Source organism: Pelodiscus sinensis, chromosome 27 (assembly GCF_049634645.1).
Source record: "Pelodiscus sinensis isolate JC-2024 chromosome 27, ASM4963464v1, whole genome shotgun sequence".
NCBI classification, from domain to species: domain Eukaryota; kingdom Metazoa; phylum Chordata; order Testudines; family Trionychidae; genus Pelodiscus; species Pelodiscus sinensis.
Genome location: NC_134737.1, coordinates 6,677,621 through 6,699,808, shown reverse-complemented (window position 1 = coordinate 6,699,808; position 22,188 = coordinate 6,677,621). Strand labels below are relative to the sequence as shown.

Sequence of the window (22,188 nt, the reverse complement as noted above, 5' to 3'; positions counted from 1 at the left end):
GCCTAGAAGTAAAGAGTTATAGACTGATGAAAACACAAGTTAATGCCAGCCATGGTGAAAAATACACTCCAGACTATAGAAGGGCCTTCTTGCCAATGGAAAGAGTGGATAAAAAATTGCAGAACTAACTCCAGATAAGAAATCTGAAGCATGTTTTGATTTGAATAAGCTAGTTTGTTTACAAGTTCAAATCTTGTAGGAATAATGATTAATTTTATTTGCCACTCACTGACAAGGAACACAACTAATGGCTCTTATAATCATTTTGGTACTTTCAGATCTGCTTCTCTCAAATCATATCATCTGAAAGTGGCTGTAAATATCTAGATCCAGGGAACATCTGGGAGTAATTCCTAGAAAGCAATCTTGGCCTCCAATATTTCTGAGTTACTGGAACATGTAAGTAGCACACACACAGCAGCATAACTATACTGCATCCCCCAAGCAAAGCATAAAATGAAAACCACCCAAACCAAGACTGCATGTGGACACACACCACTATCCACTAAATTACTACAACTGATGGCAGCTTTCCTTCTCACGGCCACAAAATGTAAAAGGACCCCACTGAAAACACGACCTGCATCCTACCTAAGACAAAAAAGACAATAGGCCTAGGTTACACATTTAAAGCTAGATCAATTGAGCTACATGGCTCAGGCTGTGAAAAATGTTTGCACCTTCCTTGTGCAGCTTAACTTAACCTCACAGGGACTGGAGATGTAACTAGGTAAATATAAGAATGTCTCCATTTATCTAGCTACCACTTCTAGGAGAGTGGAATTTGAAAAAACCTTTTGTTGACATAGGAAGCACCTACACTACATCACTGCAGCTGCACCACTACAGCAGAGACATGGCACGAATCTCTACAATAAACCCAAGGCAGTCTTCACCAAGAAGCATCTGATAAACCTGTGATTTCCAAGACGAATCTTCAGTTTGAAAATAGTCAATGGACATTTAAAAAAATATCATAACCAGTCATGGTAAGCCAACTGATGTCTTTGTGATGGCTCCTTTGGGTTTATGGCAGATGTGAAGAAAATTTTTTGTCCTGTCTTGACAGGTGCAGGCAATTGTTCGATAGATCTTCACTTAAAGAGGTGTCTCCCTTTACATTTGTGAGCAACATCAGTAATCAAAGTAAGGCATTTTGTTTTAGAAATGGACTGAATGTCAGACAAACTATGAAAGTGGAGAATTAGTAAGTCATGCCTACTGCTAATGCTTCTTGTCCTGCTAAGAATAATTTAAGGGCTTTTTCCATCAGATCCAACAACTAATGTAAAGCACTATAAAACTATGGAGACACTGAAATATATCACGCTGATAATCCACCTGCTTTTGTGCTGTGCCAAATTTCTTAGGTCATACTATCCTACTTGCTCCTGTTCTAGTTGCCTAGCTCCAGAAAGTGATTTTAATGCTGAAGCACTAGTGACATGTGTCTTATGCCTGGCTTCACTACCTGTTTGAATGAGGAAAAAGCATCTCAGTATCCAATCTCATTATGCAGGCTTGGTCAGCAACAGTCCTGTCATTTTAGAAAGCTTACAGAGACTATGCATCCTACCCGCAATTATGTGTGTAATGACCTGGCTCCTTCAATGCTTTTAAATGTTTCAACTCAGCACAGATTCAGTACCTAGAGTGCTCTCCACAGACCCTAGATTTCTGTGAACTCCACAGACCCTAGATATCTAAAGCGAACTATTTGCCATAACTAGAGTTCGGTGGATGACTTTTTTGCTCTGAAGTAGATGAGCTTCTCCAATGCTCATTTGGTTAGCTCCATCTATTGGCCCAAGAGATGTAAGAACTCTATGCCTACAATAAGATATGCTGTTATACAACATGGAGTCTGCCAGCATGTAGCAAAGATACGACATGTTTTTCTTGTGGGACACGTCTGCCCTTTTTACTTTCAGCAAGGAGACTACAGTATCTATCAAGCCTTCAGGATTTAGAAGTAAAAGTCCCCAAATCCACATTAATACCATTCCTTAGAGAGCAGACTACATTCAGTCAGTCACGTGAAAGGGCCAATTTACATACAACACAGTGACAAATTATACGTGAAGGGTAGAAAAATGTCAAATAAGAGGAGGGGGGAGCAAAAGTACTACACTTATAGATCAAGCCACATAAATAAAATCTGTAAGACTGGCAGCTGAAGACATGGCTCCTATCTAGTCTAGGGATGTACATTGTGGTTAATTGACTACTTGATTAGTGGATAAGGGGGGGAACCACAGAGCCACAGCAGGGTTAGCTCCCAAACTTGGAGCTAAATCTGCTTCGGCTCAGCCTTTTAAAGGTATTTAAAAAGAGGTTTAAAAAGTAGGGCTGTCAAGCAATTAAAAAAGTGAATTACGATTAGTCTTGTTGTAAAACAATAAAAGGACTCCAGTGACCCCAGGGTCCGCGTTGCGCTGCCCCTCTGAAACACTGCCACTGCATTTCAAAGGGACAGCGCAACGGCTCAGTGCAGCATTGCACCTTTGAAATGCCCTGGCAGCGTTTCAAAGGGGGCAGTGCCACAGAAACATCTGTGATTAACATGTTAAAAAAAATTAACGTGTTAATTGTGCTCTGCATTAACATGCATCAATTGACAGCCCTATTAAAAAGCAAAGGCACAGCATCTGGGACCAGGCACGAACCAGGAATCAGCTCATTCCCCACTCCCATCAGGTTCCCTGCTGCACCTCTGCCTCTTTTGTGCTCCCCACCCCCGCTGGAGACCGTGCTGGGGAGGGCGGGGGGGAGAAGGAGGAAGGAGAGAGGGACGACTGGCTTTTAAGCCAGCTCCCCCCAGCACTGGCCCCTGCTCTGGCCTCTTGCTGTGCGGGGGGAACTAATCAAGTCATATGCTTATCGGGTAGTCAACTAGTCACTTACATCCATAATCTAGACACTCAAATGCAAAAGTTTAGAAGTCTTGACCCCCATATAAGAGACCAGAGAAAACAGAATGAGGCCACATGTATGGTTAACAAGTACTGGAAGGTTTGTAATCCTTCTACTAGGATACTATTTAACTGGAGTTGCCTATATACCCTAAGCTTAAAATAAATGAGCTTTAGATGTAAGGTTAGGGGACTGTTCCAGGACTAGCATTTCTTCACTCTTTCCAGAACCACTTCAAACGCCTCACCATACCAGCTAGTGTTGAAGGCTTCAGTGAAATAAAGTATACAAGACTTACAATCATTGTGAATTACATGGTACATCTAGTGTTGGGCTATCAGAAGTAACAGAAACAACTTCTTACCTGTCCTCCTGAGAATTCTTCCCAGGCCGCCTCTTATTTTTAGCCTCTCGGGGAGATGAACGCATTTTTTTAGCTGGAGGGGCCGAATCTCTTCCATAATCTTCATCTGGACAGTACAGTGGAGGAAATGGTTTTGAAAAGAAGTAAACTATTTGCTGTAACTTCCAACAATCTAAATAGCCAAGAGTACTACTTCTTCAAGTAGGCCATAAAGTTACCAATTCACACCATTTTAAAAGAGAACAGATCAGCACCCTGTCAAAAACCCAAATCTTCGAAACTTCAATCCAACTTCACTGAAGCATTATATTCAACCTGTATATCTGCGAAATGCATAATAAGCTACACAAATTTAAGATGCAGAAATCATAGTAAATACAATTAATCAGAATTTTATGAAGAATCAGAGCCATACCGTTTTATATTCAGAATTATATATAAATCCATTAAAATTTGCACCTATTTCTTATATTAGGTGTTCTTTTATTCCAAAAAATCCTCCCACTCTGTAGATAGTTAAGAACCCTGTGTTCTTGTGATGACAAAATTAAGTGTAAGGTCTTTCACAAAATCATTTTAAGTACCAATTTATGCACAACATTTAAAGAATACTATCAATAGTACTGCAGTTAAGAACTGGACAAACTTTAATAACACAGTTTCTACTAAGCATCAATATAACTAGGCATGCTAGCGTATAGTAATTTAAACGATCAATCGATAAGTCTAGGCTTATCAGTTAATCCAAATGACTACACACAATGCCCTCCTCCCCTCCACTGTATCAGAGGCAGCAGTGCGGGGGGGAAGGAGGAGGGAAGAGAAGGACGCTCCACCCAGGAGCTTATACATGCTCTCAGCATGTGCTGGTTCCCACAGAGCTCCCTGCCCCGCTCTGCTGCCTCCCACAGAAGAAGCATTATGGAGGGCAAGTAGGAGCCAACTTGTGGGGGAGAGGCAGCTTAGAAGCCAGCTCCCCACAAGTGCCAGATCCCAGTGCCTCACCTGCTCCTCCCTCACGCTGGTGCTTGCCTCTGATAGAAAGGCAGCAGCACAAAGTATGAGGACAGGCAGGAGCCAGTACATGCAGGAAGCCAGCTTGCTATGCCTATTGGCTCACATAGAGCTGCCTCCCTCACCCTTAGCTGCACTGAAGCCTCTCTATCTGTGGGTACGTCTACACTACAGCGCTAATTCGAACTAAGCTAATTCAAACTAACGCGTCTAGAACTAAAAACTAGTTCAAATTAGCGTTTTGCTAATTCGAACTAGCATGTCCACATTAAGTGGACCCTGAACCAGGCTTAAGGATGGCCGAAAGCAGTGCCGGCAGGGCATCACAGGAGGACTTAGAGCGTGGAGATGCTGTCTCAGGCTAGCCGAGGGCTGCACTTAAAGGGACCCGACCCCCACCCCGGACAGACAGTTCTCAGGGGTGCCCTGCTTGCAAACCAGTCCTGGCTTGGAGTGCCCGGAGTACCCACACTGGGCACATCACAGCACTCGGCCATCAGACCGGCTGCACTTGCCACAGGCTGCCATCTGGGGAGAGGGGGCAATTGGGGGGGCTGCAGGAGAGCTTCCACACCCAGACGCCCGCAGAGCCAGCCCAGTCCTCCCCATCGGGGGCTCGTGCCCCATTCCTCCCTCACCTCCTTCCACTTACCCTTCCCTAGCCCCTTTTCTTGATGTACAATATAAAGGACAATTGTGTTCAAAAATGGAATCTGTCTTTATTGAACAAAACTGGGGGAGACTGGGAAAAGGATGTGGGAGAGGGGAAGAGAGAGGGTGGGAGAGGGGAGGGCAACTACAATGATCAGGGGTTGGGAACAGGTCCCATATGAAGAGAGGCTAAAGAGACTGGGACTTTTCAGCTTAGAAAAGAGGAGACGGAGGGGGGACAGGATAGAGGTCTCTAAAAGCAGGAGTTGGGTGGAGAGGGTGCATACAGAAAAGTTCTTCATTAGTTCCCATAAAGAAGGACTAGAGGACACCAAAGGAAAGGAATGGGTAGCAGGCTTCAAACTAGTAACAGAAAGTTGTTCTTCACAAAGCAAAGAGTCAACCTGTGGAACTCCTTGCTGCAGGAGGCTGTGAAGGCTAGAACTAGAACAGAGTTTAAAGGGACGTGAGATCAAGTGATGGAGGTTGGGTCCATGGAGTGCATTAGCCAGGGGGTAGGAGTGGTGTCCCTGCCCAAGGTTTGTGGAAGGCTGGAGAGGGATGGCACGAGACAAATGGCTTGGTCACTGTCTTCGGTCCATCCCCTCCAGGGTCCCTAGGGTTGGCCGCTGTTGGCAGACAGGCTACTGGGCTAGATGGACCTTTGGTCTGACCCAGGACAGCCATTGTAAGCTCAGGGCTCAGGGTCAGGGGTCTCAGTGGACCCCCTTGATTTTCATGCACACCTGCTCCTGGGTGGCCAGGCTGGCAGCTCTCCTGCTCTAGACGGCCACTTTCCTATGCCTAGTGCGGAGATCGTGGACGAGGTCCACGATGTCCGCACTAGCCCAGGCGGGTGCCCGCCTCTTGCGGTCCCGGGCAAGCTCCCGGGAGCCGCCAGCCTGGTCCCAGGAAGAGGGGGAGGGCTGGGGGGCATCGTGCCAGGTGCAGGGTCTGCTGGCTGGGTGCTGGCAGGCTTGCACGTGGCACGGGCACTGTAGCCAGCCCGTGCCCCTTTAAGGGGTCCGGGGCCAGGAGGGGGGCAATAGAGTTTCCCTGGTGTTGGCCAGAGTGGCCACCAGGGAAACCTGGGGAGGGCTAGCCTCCCACTAGTTCAAATTAAGGGGCTACACACCCCTTAATTCGAACTAGCTAGTTCGAACTAGGCTTAATCCTCGTAAAATGAGGTTTTCCTAGTTCGAACTAAGCGCTCCGCTAGTTCGAATTAAGTTCGAACTAGCGGAGCGCTAGTGTAGCGCCTATGAAAGTTAGTTCGAACTAACTCTGTAGTGTAGACATACCCGGAGGCAGTAGCGTGGAGTGGAGAGGAGGGGGGAGCCAGGAGCTTGCAGCTCTCTGTATATGCTGGCTCTGTAGAGCTGTCTGCCTTCCTTGCAGCAAGGGGAAAAACGGGCAGGTAGGCGATACCTGGTGCTCAACGGGGGCCTGCTTAAAAAGCTGATTCCCCCACCAGCACTGATGGAGAGGGGAAGAGGAATACTAGGAGCAGCCTCTGACTGCTGGGAGCTTGGGCCCCTTCGGACAAGGACTGCTGCCTCTATCAGAGGCAGCAGTGCAGGCTGGCAGCCAGTTTGTGCAGGGAGCCTATTTTTAAAACTGCACCCCTCACGGACCAGCTCTGCCTATTGCCCCACACTGCTGCCTTTGATGCAGAGGCCACAGATTGGAGTGGCAGGCACCTCCTCGGGAGAGGGCTGGGAGCACACTAGCTGCTGACCTCATCTCCGGGGAAGTATTTTAGTAACCGTATAACTGCTAAAAATTGTTGCGACTACATGATTACTAAAATACACTATATCTAACATCCCTAAATATAACCAAAATTAGCAGACAGCAGCAGCAGGTCTACTTTCCAAGAAAATAAAACATTATCCATATGGCTTCCAAAAATATCAAATTAACATGAATATGCAAATAACTAAAAAAAGATGATTCACAGAAAAAACCCGTTTGCTAGGATCAATTATATAAACTAATAAATTGACTGAGGTAAAGTACAAGGCAGTAATTTCAGGAATATTCTGCCAACTACAAACCAAGAAAAGCTTTTAGGAGTTATAGTACAAGCATTAAAATAAGATTTTTTTTTACTACATTAAAAATATTGAGCTACACATTTACATTTTCAAACCCATAAAAATTCATAGCCATGTTGAAGTAAAATTTCATAATTTTTTTCTGATAAGACCAAAATAAGTTTACCAGCATCATCTGATTCCTGAAACTGTGAATAATCGACCACCTTTCTGTTCCTGTTTAAAAAAAAAAAAAAAAGTGTAAAGTTTAACTAACTTATATTCTTGGAAAGACACGGTCTTCAAACTGAAAAGAAAAAAAAAGCATCACTCTTGTTTTCTGCTGTAGAATTCAAAGTCATTATCCATCAACACCTCCAAAGCGCAACAATTCCAAACACTCAGACATCTGTATTTTAACGTCCAGAAATGAACACAGGATCAATGCTCCAGCAACTTCCTGTGGAGCCATTAGGATTTAAGACTAAACAGATTTTCATTTAAAAACACACACACACACACACACACACACACACACGCTGAAAGTCCCAGTTCCTACTAGAGACTGTGAACAGATGTCCATCACTTGGCTTTTTAAAGCACTACTGAATTTCTGAACAGTATTCTCAGTGCAGTTATACAAAGCCACCTTTATCTACGCACATATAGACCTTCGATAAAATATCTAGTGTTGTGTTGATGTAGTATATTCAGCTACAGTTCTTGAGAATCATCTTTAAAGCATGGGTAAATCTTTTTTTAAAAAGTAATGACACAAAATGATTGCTTAGAAATAGTATCAAAATCAGATTGACTTCAGGTGCAGATTGAGCAGGTGAACTGATATTTATGTCATACACATGCCGTTAATACAGGAGTCATTCAAGACCAGGAGAACTGCTTGTACAAGTTTTTCATAGGCAATTAGCTGCTCTTTACACAAAATTCAGTGACCTTCAACAAGACAACGAGGGAAAATTATTTTTTTAAACGAAGATAACAGTGACAATGCCTGTCATTTCACAATACTTTGACCTTTAAATTTGAAGCTTCTTCACAGAATAACCCTATAATCAAAATATTTGAATATACCAAGCAATCATATATAGCATTTTCGAGATTAAGAAGAGACTGAAATGGGAAAGACGACTACTTCCCAATTGTTCATTTCTTCTGGGATACATAAGAATGCCAGAAAGGTTAAAAAAAAACACAGATCCCACCTATCCTTTACAGCTTCATAATGACTTAGAGAACGAGACAAGAATGAAAGCTGACCAGTTAAGAGTGAAAGTTGAGGAGTGTTGGGAAGCTGAGTCATGTTTAACATTCTGGATTCTCATGGTTAATATCAATTTCATTTCAGGGACTTGGAGCTGCAGCTCATGGAACCGTGGTAGCCTCCTCTGCCCCGGAGCCAGCAGCAGGCTAGATTAAGAAAAGGGCTTTAGAGGTTGCTGCCTGGGACACTTGTCTGAATCCCCTGTGCTCTGGGCCAGCCCTTCCTGTGGGGTGGGGGTTAAAGGCAGCTATGCATGCCGCTGTTCCTCCTCCCCACACCAGGCTGCAGTCCTGTCACTGCAAATGCAGGGAGGTTCTGTCCTAGTGCTGCCCTCACCTGGAGGCTTTGCCCCAAAGCTTCCATTGGCCAGGAAATTCAGGGGAGCAGTGGGTAGCACAGGACTGCCTGCTCCTCCCCCAGCTAAGCACTCCATGTACCAAACCCTAAGCCCCCTCACAACCTAACACTCCTAGGCTCTGCACCCCAATCCAGAGCCTACTCAACCACCTTATCTCCCCCCCCTAAACCCCATAGCCCAACTTTGGGTCCCACCCACACCCTAACTCCCACCCACTGTTTAGCCCCACCCTGAAGCCCACTCCTGCACCTAACATGCCCCATCCCAGTCCCGCCCCCCCCCGCCCAAGGCCAGAGCCCTCATCTCCTCCAATCCCCCTTCTACACTCTGAAGCCCTCAGCCCCATCCCTACCACAGATCTTTCATATGCAGAATGAATTTTATGCTCACTAATATGAAAATTCTGTGTCCCATATCATCTCTATACTGGTGCATATAAAATTTGTTCCACGCATGAACATAAACAAAGAATCAAAGCGAACACGGCATCCAACCGATTTTCATTCTTGATGAGGTATTACTAGAGTCCTGTTAGCCCTATAAAACCTACACAGCTATGCAAATGCTCACTGGAATCTATTCAGGCTCATAAAAATAATATTGTTAATAAAGTTACAATTGCAGGGCCAGAATCTGACTTTGCTATCTAATACCAGTGATTAACTTAGATCATAGGTTAAGCAGCACCCATGGAAGTCCTCCTTTTAAATCTAAAAAAGCATAGGCTTTTCTATAACAATCACTGCAGTATCAGAAATCCAAAAGCTGTGAGGAACTTATCCTCAAATGCATTTATCATGTGGGTAGTTATCTCACTTTTAGAAATGGGAAAGTGAAGTACAAGACATTAAGTGACTTGCCCAATATTATATGGATTAGAAGAGTGCTGTGATCAGACTCAACCCTGCACCTGAACCCCATACTCCCTCCCCCTCCTAAATTTGACAGAGCCACTAAATCAAACAGAACCACACAATGCCATTCACTTTCCAGAATGGAGTGACACTGAGATTAATACAATGCATTCTTGGTATGTCTTTTTGCTAGAAGGAAATCCTACTTTGACAACAGCTGTCAACTCCTTTAAATTCCTTCCAAGCTTTCTCAATTCATGGCTATTAAGAATAGCATAGAGAAAGAGGAAGTACCATAATTCAACTTCAACCCTACATTAACGTTCTCAAAAAAATACAATTCAAGAAGTGAGCAGTGAGACTTGTGCAAAGTTGAATCCAAAGCAACCAATAAGAATTTAAGTACAGATTCAATAAATGACACTGTTCACTCATCTGTAATCTGAAAGTTGTAAAAATTTAAGAAGTGTGTATCTGTCCAAGAACTCCTCTTAAATGGTAAGAGGTAGGACCACCAAATTTGGGAAGCAGTTTCCTCTTGTCCTAACTGAAAACAAGGACAAGGTTTGGTTGTGCCACAAAAACTGGAAGTGCCGGGAACTGAACTGTTTTCCATAACATGGAAAGGGAGTGGCTGTTCAGACGGACACAATACTGAGAGTGGCCATTGGGGACAGTGAACCTGCAGGGGAGAGCTATATGCAAACTGATGACTGGGGGAAGCTGTACTACCAAGAGAGTGGCTAGCAGGGATGGGGGCCACACTTTCTTGCCTGCCATTGGATCAATCCCTCCACCTTGGGAGGGCCTATGGGGAAGGAGAGAGCACCCCAGGTGGAGGGAAGGAGGGAGAAGAGCCTCCACTGTCTTGTGCCAGCAGCTACTCCCACCCCTTCCCTGAACCCCACTAGACCCCAAGACCCATGTCCTGAGCCCCTCACCCTCCCATCCTGATCCCTGTTCCCCCCCGCCCCCCATGTCCCTAGCCTCCCCTTATACCATCCCCCTGCCCTGAAGGACCCAGGCATTGCCAGGTAAGTCTTCCAGTGTGAATGTAACCATTGGCAGGATTCACTGAGGTCACACCACAAAAAACCTCAACTTCTAATTTCTGCTTCAATTATTAGCCTTCCTGGAGCCTAACTCAGCTTTTCTGCTGTGAAGTGGGAGAAGGAATTATATTTTTGAAGTACTTAAAGAGAAGCATGAGCACCAAAATGAGACAAAGTTTCATCTGGAGTACATCCACTCATGCACACAAAATAAACACTTCCTCCTTAAAACAAAAACCGAGGGTAATTTTGCTGCACAGTCCATTAATTTCACAAGACAATTGTTTTCATGTCAGTGACCTACTGAACACAATGTAAATGGCCAGATAAGCACCTTGCAAGAAACAGGTAGTCATAAAGGGTTTCACCTGATTTAGTCACAATATTAAAATAATGTAATATACAGATTTAAAATGCAAATTATGTCAATTTCAAATAATGAAAACATTCTAAGCTTCTTTACTACTTCCAAGCATTATGCCCTACAGGTAGGGCTAGCAAGATGGTCCCTACTGTGCTCTCTCATTACTTAGTCTACAGCAATATTGATTTTTAGAGCAAGTGCGATAAAAATTGCTAGACAACTGTATAACATAGGCTGTTCTTTTCCGCCTTGCAGGACAAAAGAAAGAACAACTACAGAGACATAGGAAGACAGATACAGAAAGACAAGAAATTTCTGGAAAGAAGTTCTCAACATAAACATGTGCAAAAGGAGAAGCACAGTCAAATATTCAACTATACTTGTTGTTTCTACAAGTTGAAGTTAAGCACAAACTGTTCAAGCCAGGTCTACACTAGGAATGTAAGCGAGTAGTGTAGTAGCCGACTATGAAATAAACCTAGGCTTACCAGGTAGTCAAGTCAACTTATCACATTCCACCCTTTGCTGCCTCTGTGTCAGAGGCAGAAAGGGGGATGGGAAACAGGAGCTGGGGGAGGGGAAGTGCAAACTGGTTTCTCCCCAGCACTGTGTCCGTGGTGCTGCTGGCGCCATCTCCCCCCCCCCCCCCCCATCCCCACTGCTGCCTATCAGAGACAACAGCACAGCACAGCACAGTTCAGTCCAGGCTTGTGCCAGGTCCAGGACCTACCCCCATTGCAGCTCTGCATTTTAAATGTAGTTGCTCTTACTACCTCCTTTAAGCTGCAGCAGAGGTAGCTCCTGGACCTGGCACAAGCCAGGACTGAGCACCTTCCCTGATTGACTCATTGTATAGTTTATACAATAAGTCAGTTACCTAATCTCTTAAAATCCTTAGTCTACATTAGATAGGTCAACGTGTACACGACTACACGATCATCAGTTAATCCTGTCGTCTACACACATTTCCCTCCCCCTTGCTGCCGCTGTACCAGTATAGTATATTTTTAAGTATTGCTTGAGTAGTTGTATGCCATCTTCAGCAAAAAAGACACTCCCAAACTTAATATTAGTACATAAAAGCCACCATATTAGCAGATAAAAGCTCAAGATTGTGGCACACAGATAGCTTACGAAGGAATGTTACAATTTTTTATCCCTGCTTTATATGAGGTGCTTAACCTCAAGGTCTCTGCCTAGCACTACAGTGACATATGAATTTGAAATTCAAATTTAAAGGAAAAAAATAAGCTTGGCTCCTGTCTGCTCAGCAAGTGCAGCGTGGGAGGAAGAGTAAATCCTGAAAAGCCAGCAACTGGCTACATTGCCTAGCAAACTGGTTAAATGAGTGCTGGTACAAACACTCTACTACCTCTCAGGTAATGCTTAACAGTGAGACCAATTAGACTGATTGGAGACTAATAAGGCAAATAATTAAAAAATATTACTTAATGTTCAACGAATACCATTATAAACAACAAAATAGTTCTAAAACCACAGGTAGCTTTTCACCATTTTATGCTACTGCCTTTTTGGATTCCATTCAGCTTGGACTGCTGAACAGAAGTGCGCTCAGTTTCACTTTCTGGTTCTCATCCAGTTGACAGGGAAGCTGTAGTTTGGTTTCAACACAGCACAGGGAAGCATTCCCATTTAAATCACCATTTTGTCATTTTAGGTCTAGAAATATTTCTAGACCTATCTGCTTGCCACATTCATATATAATGCTATATTTCTGGTCTTAACTAAACAGACTACATTAAATTTCTTGATTTCCAATGCTTATGCCTAACAAGTTATTTGCCTAAGACAACTCACTATTTGTGTAAGGGTTAGTCTATACTAGAATCGCTAGAGCAGTGCAGCTTTATTGGTGCAGCTGCACCACTTTGGCAATTCTAATGTAGACAGCCAATGGCCATCTGGCATAACTGCACTGCTGAGAGACACAGTAGCTTTGTCAGCAGAAGCAGCTTTCTTGTCTACATGGCATTGTCCACACTGGCACCCAGATCTGCAATCCATGCCACCTGGAGCATGCGTGGCTTTTCACATGTTCCTAAGCAATTTAAGTTATTAAGGATGTAAAAACCAGCAAAATGGGGCTGCCGGTCACCCATTCACATCCCTATAAGTTATACTAATGTAAGTGCTAGTGCAAACAAGCCCTGAGTCTCTTTAAAAACTATTCTCTAACCAGACTGACAGCCTAGAGGTCTCCAGCTACAGAAGATGATCATTTAGGCCTTGACTTGGTGAAACAAGCCATCTAAGACTGGGCACTAATGGTAGTAACTGCAATTTTAGAGAAATGTCTGCCTTGCAGCTCCAAAAAAAAAAAAAAAAAAACATTTAAGTGATTAATACAGCAACAGTTTAACCCAGTGATTCCCAATTTTATTTGGCCACAGAACCCTTTTAAACCTGAAAGAATTTTGCGGAACCCCTAATAAGTTTTCTATATGGAGCTGAAAAAATAGACGACAAATAAGTAAGGATAATAATAAACAAATGCTAAACAAGATCATGATATGTAGATTAATCTATCAGTCAATTTATGTGTGTCACGGTTAAATTTTTAAATACAAGAACTCACACGATTATACTGAAGTAAAGTATTAGCAAGAGCACTGCCTGCATACTCCCATAGCAACTGGTTTGACAGCTGAAGCTTCGACTTTGTCCGACGCAGCGCTAGTATATTCGTATTCGGTCACCCACATGATCCATGCTCCCTGAGAGTGAGTACAGGGATTTACAGTGGTATATAATAGGCAACTGCACCACTGACTGATTGCTTGTGCAGTGCTGAGTAGTGGCATCATCAGCCCCACTCTCTTGCTAAGCTGGCATTACACAGTTTTCAATAAAATTCATAAATGCTTAAATATTTGTTAAATCAAAATGTCATTGTAATGGAATTTTCTCGTGGAACCCGTATTTTCACTTTTGGGAATATACACACCATTTGGGAAACACAGGTTTAAACAGTTGTGTGCACATCCTCCATTAAAGCCAGCTACCAACAAAAACTTTTTAGAAAACACTAGAAATATGATGAAGACACTAGGGGGATGCACCCACTGTTTGCTACACTCACCAACCCCCCCCCCTCCTTCTGTGCGGCAGGAAAATTTTTATATAGAGAGAAAAGTACAATAAAGATAGCAGGTGGCTGAAAGTCAATTGTATTTGTCTGTTATTTTATGTATGTTGAAGTGACAATTCCAAGGAAAAAGGGAACAGGAAAGCTATAAATTCAAGCTTTCAAGAAGCACTCTTCCTTAATTTTCTTAAATTGCCCAGGTACAGAATTGGAGTTGCATAGTCACGCGTAAGCTTTGACATTAACACCTCTAACCAAGAGAATACTTCCCCTACCACTCTGGCAGGAGCATCACGGCACCACTCTAACAGTAAACATCTAAACCTGAGGGAGGGAAGAGAGGAGAACATCTACAGAGGGTGGCTTGCCTTGATACACCTCACAGGGCTCATCCTCTGATCACAGCAACAGGAGCCAGCACTAATGTTCCAGCCACACAGCCAATGGGAGTGATTGGGTGTGCCTGCAGGGGTGCTTCCCTGCAGCTTGCAGAGCTGTGATGAGACACCTGTGCTGCATAAGCACCCCCCACCCCACTCCTGCAGCCTCCCTCCCTCATCATCCCTCCCAGACTCCCCACTCCCATCTCTGCACTCTCCCTCCCATCAAGACCTTGTGCCCACAACCTGCTTCTGCACCCTCCCTTGTAGACCAGACCCAACTCCCACAACCTACACCTCCCATCCAGACTCTGCACCCCTATCCTCAGCAGATCCTTCCTGCACACTGAACCCTTCATTTTTGGCCTCACCCCAGAGCCTGGGACCCCCCCACACAAAATCCACTAGCTTTGGGTCCCCAGAAGAGTTAATTTAGTCCTGGGCCTCTGTACTCCCCAGCCTCACTCCTGTGGTGCTGGAGCTTGAGTCTCTTTCCTGTTTCTAAGTTCGGGGCCACATCAGTGAGGGTTTGGGGTTTCTTTGTTTTTGTTTCTCACTTGTCTGAGGTCCGATTGATTCTTCTGTGGATCTGCAGACCCTGAGCCCAAAAATGGTTTCCCTTCCCTGATCAGTAAAAGCCTTAGAGTAATATTCACCACTGAAGGTACTTGAAACTCAGATATAGGTCTAAAAATTAATGTTTTGTAAAATTCAAAGCTTTAGAGAATTTTTAATCAATGCATGTTTCTCTTTTAAAAGATCCTAGTTAAAACACTGGATTTAGAAACCTGCCTGCATAATTTTGTTCTACAAGATTTTTGATTGGTACAAAAGCACTGTAAGAGTGACAAGAAAAGTGAAACTGACAACTGAAAAGCAGAAGTGCAGTGAATTAAACTTTAACAAATTAGATTTTAAATACCCAAATGCATATAAGATTTAATACAAAGAAATACAAAAACTGTAATTTACGAGTGCCTAAGATTTATACATTTTTATTTCAATTTACACATCAGAATAGATGATGACTAACAGAGAGGATGGTAATGGTTAACTGGTAAGCCTCACCCTGAGTCTCATCAATTACCGTTAGCCTGTGGCAGCCAGAAAAAGCTGCCATGGGCAGGAGGTTGCTCCAGCCCCACAGGGTCTGGTATGGGCAGAGAGGCAGATGGGGTGCGTGATTTAATTGGTTAGCTAATTAAACTGAATTTTACATCCCTAAGTTCAAACTTCCTCCACTATCCCCACACTGGTTATCCCCATATTGCATTTAGGTTGGTATTTTTTTAAACGGATACTTGTTCAACCAGAAATGAACAGAGACCATGCATTCATTTCATACAGGCCACTGAACATGTTCGTATTCCCATCATGGAGTTGACTTATCTCATGTCAGCAGTGATGGAAGCCTTTCCCCGTATCTCACATTAATAATATCAGAAGAAGAGCTTTGCCCAAACTTGAATGCTTGTCTTTCACCAACAGAAGCCGATCCCTTAATAGGTATTACTTAATCCCCACACCATCTCATTAACAGTACAGTAACACTCGTATCCTCATGTAAACCATATTTTGAAACCAATGGCTTTAAAATTATATGCAGAGTTTTCCAATTAACTAATACCAGAGGAGGATGTGTTGAATATATTTGCAGTTGAAAATTTCTTCCATTTTTCAAATACATGTTATAACCAACCAGACTGTGGACTGCTGGCTCCAATTTTGGAATACTCTATTATCACACAACTCTACTGAAGATCAGTGCTAAAGCAAGTTCCATCTTTTACTACTGTGTATGGTTTCTTTTTTTTTGGGGGGGGGGGTTATAGTTATAATAAAGAATTATAAAAACTTTGGAAGCCATACTTCAAAAATACGCACGTACCCTACCTGTAGTAAGGTTCCAAGTCGTTATCTGAATGTATACTAAAAATCACACTGAGCAGCAAAGTAGCATCAACACTGTATTCCAGAATGGAGGCACTGTCATTCAAGTTCAGACCACTATCCATCTAGTTACAGCAGTCTGCCTTGCAAAAGGTAGAAGTGGATGCTTCAAACATTATAAATGTAGCGGGGCCACTAAATGTTTCATAGAAAGAGAGAAAAAACCATCTGAACCCCCTGAGCAATTGTTTTCAGACCTGACCTATGAGATATAATCATCCTTATGTACAAATTATTGGTCAAAATACACTGGAGACCAGAAAGCTAAGATTAGTTTTCAACTACCAGTGTACTAAATGCCTCCCCACCTGGGGACATTTAGCAAAGTAGTCCAATTTTCTAAAAATATTTGCCAAATTTGAACCCCAACTTTAAAACACATAATGAACTTCTACCATTCATATTATGTTATTCTAAAATAAAAGTCAAGCTAATTAATATTACAACCTTCTTCTGAAAACAAATTGTCCATGTTTTAAGCTTAAAAAGACAACCTGTAATTTCAAGTTCTCTCTCACTCTGTATTTATAGGCAGGCTACAATCATGCACATTAGAAAATTTTACAGCATTTCACATTTGCAACCTTATCACAATCCAGCATTGTAGTTCATACTCCCTAGAAACTCTTGGCTATCAGAACCCAGGTCCAACACCATTAAAATAGGCGGAGGCATCACCACCTACCTTCTTTTGAAGTGGGAAGAAAGAATAACTAGAGCCCAACTTCACTGTTCCCTCATCCCCGACCTACCATTTAATGACTAGTCTCTCAGCAATTGAGAACGATATAGAATAAACGGAGTGCGTTTAAATTCCGCTCTCCGCCCCTCCCAAGTAGGCAGCTCCTCCTAACTCCTCCCCCAAATGCGGGGCAAATTGGCGGCAGCACTGCCTAGCGAAACTGAGTCGGAGCCCATCAAAACCTCCCCGTGCCGTGGTCATTACGGTATATCACATGCCTGTCCCTCGCCCCAGAAAAACGTAGAGCATCGCCTCTCACTTTTCCAGGAGAGCTGCAGCATGGCACGCTGCATGCCTCTCCCCGAAAGTGTTACATATATCACCGTACACCCATGCGCTCGGATTGCTTCCCCATAAAGTGGGTCACGGCAATGCCGCCAACGTTCACCCTTCACCCCCTTCCTCCCGCCCCCAACGACATGGGGGGCAGCTTGCTGCACGCCCGCTCTCCCGCCCAGTAAGCGCATTGCCCTGCCCTCCTCCGCCCAATAAGCTTGCAGCAAGGCGCGTTCTCCCCCCCCCCCCCCCGGCGTGCAAGGAGGCCTGATCCACGCCGCCGCCCCCTCCACTACAAGCACGCTGTCGGCACGCAACTACCCCCGTCCTGTGCAAAAGCGCGCTCGAGGCGCACACACCCACGAGGAGCGCTGCAGCTGCAGCCTTCCCCCCCCCCTCCCGGGGGGGCAGAAGGGCAGGCCCACGCTCCTCCCCCCGAGCCAGCAGGCCCCTCCCCGTCCCCGCACAGGGCGCACAAGAGCACCACGCTGCAAGCGAGCTCGTAGCCCTTCCCCTCCCACGAGGGAGCAGCCTCCCCCCCCAGCCCCCCTCCCCGGCCTTCCAGGGTGCACAAGGGCACGCGGCAGAGATGGAACCCGCCCCCCTCCCCCACAGTGCGCAGCAACGCGCGTTACCTCCACACCCGGCTCCCCTGGCATGGCCCGCCCGCCCCCGGCGCGGGCACAGGGGCAGGAGGCCTTGCCCCCCTCCCCCCGTCTCGCGCTCTCCCCGCACGTTGGAGGAGGCCCCCCCTCGCGCGCGCTAGCGCCCCGAGACTCACCTGACCGGCCTGGACATTTTCTCCGACCGGATCGGGGCCCGCGCCGGGCGCTGTCAGCCAAGAGGGAGGAACTAAAAACCGACGAGCCTCGCTCGGGTGACGGACCCGTCCCCTCCCCCCAGCCCGGGAGCGAGCGGGATCCCTGGGCCCAGAGCCGCGGGCCGCGCCGCCGGAGCCGCCTTTCCCTCAGCCGCCGGCAGCCTCGTTCCCGTCCCGGCCGGAAGGCGCTCCCCGTGCGCGCGCCCCTCTCTCTCCACCCCGTGTGGGTCCCCGCCACTCGCCGCGTTCTTCTCCCCCCCCCTCCCTGCAAAATGGTCGCGTTCGCCCAGCGGAGGATATGCGCCGAACGGAGAGGCGGCACAACCTAGCCTGCTGGCACCGCCTCCTTCGCTCATGGGGCGACGGCGCAGCCCGCCCCACGCTATTGGTCTGTTCGAACCATCACGGCGGGCTGGGCTCCACCCCTTCCTCCCCGCGGGGCAGAGGGGGGTGGAGAGGAGGACGCCCCACACTCAAGTTGCTATGAGAGAGAGCAGCCGATAACAGCCCGCGAGCCCAAGCCCGCATTGGTGGCGGTAGATTCGCCACGGGTCGCCCTGTCAGTGGAGCAGCCCAGCGGCGCGGCCTGGCCTCTCAGACCCACCCCCATCCCCATCGGGTGTATTCGGCCCCGGTTTTATTATTGGGGTGAGAGCTGAGACGGACCGGAAGATGGAGCCGGATCAGCAGATTCGCCACTCGGCCTGGCGTGGGTAGATTTTGGAGGGAAAATGCAGGCAGGGGCTGAGCCCCTCCCCACCCCTGCTATTCCCGTAGGTTAACCCCGCCAGCCCCCTACAGCTGCACGGTGCAAGCCCCTCAGCATTGCACAAGCCTTGAGCCCCCCTCAGCCCCTGCCTCCTGCTCCCCAGAGCTACCCCTGGCTGCCCCATCACCAGCATCTCTCCCTGGCGGGTGGTAACACCACCGTCTAGTTCTCACACAGCAGCCCGGTGACATGAAGCCATCGTGCCCGTTTTACCAGCCGGGGAAACTGAGGCACCAAGCAGGGCTGGGACTTGCACAGGCTCACTCAGCAATCCAGGGGCAGAGCTAGGAAGAAAACCTAGCGCTCTGCTCAAGTCCCAGTGCTGCTTTTCTGCCGCCTCATCCCTTTCCTTCTGCCCGTGCCTTCGTACTACAACTTGCAGAGACATCAGTTTGTGTTGGAGGGGCTGGTGCATGCTACCATTGTTTTACAGATTTAATAATAGCAGGGGAACGGAGGCCCTACTAACTCACTGTAACTTGCTATATATCTCCCATTCGCTGATCTCATCCCTGTGCTTCAGCTCTCTTTTCTCCTCACCTCTCCACCAACAGCACTGCTCCTGTTAGTGCTTGGCTATCTTTACATACCTCCTGTTGCATCCTATACCTATATCTCCTCCCAAGAGTAAGGAGTATGGAATTGTTGGAGCAATTGTCTAGGATGCCACAGATTCCAGTTCATTTCCTTTCTGTGCCATGGACTCCGTGTGTGACTTTTAACAAGTCCCTTAGTCTCTCTGCATTTAAAATGCCAATAATAGTACTCCCGTATTTGTATGAGAATAAATAATTTTGGGAGGCGTTCACATGCTCCAGTACCTGGAGGGCTCTGACTGGCAGAAACTTTGGGTCTAGTAACACTGCCAGTGCAAAAATCTAGTTTACCAAAATCCATAAAAAGACCCCATCTTCCTAATTGTAAATTGACTATTTGATAATGAAATTATTTTAAGGAGTATGGAAATTCATGGTGGTTAACTTTTTTTCGCTACCAACTTCAAAACCATGCAACTTTTTAAGTTGACAGCATTCCTTTATACCTTCATCTCCCTCCACCCCTTCAAGCGACGCTCTTTAAATCAAAATGTCTACTGGATGGCCACATGAAATATAGCCAGGAGAATTTTTTCTCAGCACCTCACATTGCTGATTTGTATCCACAGTTTCATTCAAAATCAAAAGCCTCGGGCTACGTTTACACTGGCGTGATCTTGCGCACAAACTCTAGTGCAAGAGTTCTTGTGTTAAAGTAGTTGCGCAAGAGAGCGCCTACATTGGCATGTGCTTTTTGCACAAGAGCATCCTTGCCAGTGTAGATGCTCTCTTGCGCAAGAAAGGTCTGATGGCCATTTTAACCATAGGGCGTTCTTGCGCAAGAAATTCACGTTGCCTTTCTACACTGGCCTCTTGCACAAGAACAGTTGTGCAAAAGGGCTTATTCCTGAGCGGGAGCGTCACAGTTCTGGCGCAAGAAGCCCTGATTTCATACATTAGAACGTCAGTTTACTTGCGCAAGAACACGCGGCCAGTGTAGACAGGCAGCAAGTTTTTGTGCAAGAACAGCCGCTTTTGTGCAAGATCACGCCAGTGTAGATACAGCCTACGTGTATAACATTTTCCACTTGGAAAGCTGCAATTATATGAATTATGGTTTATTAAGGTCTCAGTGTTGCCCTCGTGGTCGGTAATATTTTCCTGAGAATAAGTGCAATGAAAATTAGGCAAAACACAGGAGTCCAGGGTGTATTTCAGTTGCAGGTGCTTGGTCATTTGAATCCAAAATAACTGGTGAAATTCAACAGCTGTAAATACTGTTCTGTTCAAAAGAGTATTGATGTAATCTAGTATCATGACTGTGTCATATCCACAGGTACTGCTGTCCAAGGATAAAATGGCTATGGGCCCCAAATGCAAACGGGGATGAAAAATGCTGTTTTCACTCTTGAGCTGTGGGTATATCAGCCAACTCATCTCCACCTATTTTGGTTCCGCTAAATACTACAATTTCCACTATAAGCTACTATCACTGCCTGTGAAGTATATAAGAAAACTATAGGTGAAGTTGCAAACTCCATGGACACAGCAGAGTCTGAGAGACTCAGGCTATGTCTACACTCACGGCTTCTTGCGAAAGTATGGCGGTTCTTGCACAAGAATCTGCAGAGCATCCACACTGCCCGCCCACTCTTGAACAAGGAAATTTACAGTACGGCATAGTAAGAGAGGGCTTCTTGTGCAAGAGCTATGCTCTTTTTTAACAGGTGTAAGCCCTCTTGCGCAGGAGCTTTTGCGCAAGAGGGCAGTGCGGAGGCATGCCAGGGATTTCTTGCGCAAGAAAGCCCTATGGCTAAAATGGCCATCAGAGCTTTCTTGCGCAAGAGAGCGTCCACACTGCCATAGGCACTCTTGCGCAAAAGCACAGCTCGCACATGGCAGTGTGAATGTTCTCTTGCGCAAGATGTTCTTGCACAAGAAGCCGTGAGTGTAGACATAGCCATAGGGTCTATAGCACAAATTACTTCTATATATCTTACCTTGCCCACAGTTTATGAAAAAGACACCTCCCTTGTGTCACGTAAGTTATAATCAACCTGAGGGACAGTGCAGATAATACTATATCAACAGGATAGCTTCTCCTGCCAGCATAGCTATGGATCTCTCACAGGGGCACAAGTTATTAGGAAGATATATGAGCTCTCTCTTGTTGGCTTAGAGCAGGGTTTCCCATCCTATGGGTCGGGACCCAAATATGGGTTGCCTTTACATTTCAAGAGGGTCACCAAATGTCTCCCCAAGTGGCTCTGCCCTCCCTCCTCCCCCTGTTTTTGAATTGCCTTGGGTCACCAAGTCTTCCTGAATTGTCAAAATGGGTCCCCGTCTGCAAAAGGTTGGGAACCACCGGCTTAGAGCATCTTCACCAGAAGCACTACAGCAATGCTGGTATAAATGATGTAGACATAGCCTGGGTGTGATGCATGGGAATTTCAAGTCTCTGGATTCATGAGAATAAACAAATTTAACAAGAAATGTAACCCTTAACACAATATCGAAACAGCAGTGTATTCACATAAAAATATAAACATATGTTGCTGACATTTTGGGAGAAGAAAGGGAACAATTCACTCTTCACACATACAATTCTCTTTACAGATATTATTGTTGACAGTGAAATATTTTTCTATTTTGGACTTGTGAACTCATCTACCGTTATGACTGTTTAGAAAGGAAACCAATAACTACTAACCAAGCAAGAGC

The 22,188-nt window shown here is 45.6% G+C and overlaps 1 protein-coding gene across 1 annotated transcript in view; it reads right to left on the bottom strand.

Annotated features, from left to right (window-relative positions):
* The window catches only part of NUCKS1 (nuclear casein kinase and cyclin dependent kinase substrate 1), a 35,237-nt gene extending 16,778 nt beyond the window's left edge, over positions 1-18,459 (bottom strand). The window contains exons 1-3 of the mRNA XM_075909925.1: positions 18,124-18,459; positions 7,166-7,215; positions 3,278-3,383 (exon numbers count right to left, since the gene is read on the bottom strand). Of these exons, the coding sequence (XP_075766040.1) occupies positions 3,278-3,383; positions 7,166-7,215; positions 18,124-18,140 (173 nt within the window). The 5' untranslated portion in view covers positions 18,141-18,459. The remainder of the gene's footprint in view (positions 1-3,277; positions 3,384-7,165; positions 7,216-18,123) is intronic.
* Positions 18,460-22,188: the final 3,729 nt, after the last annotated feature.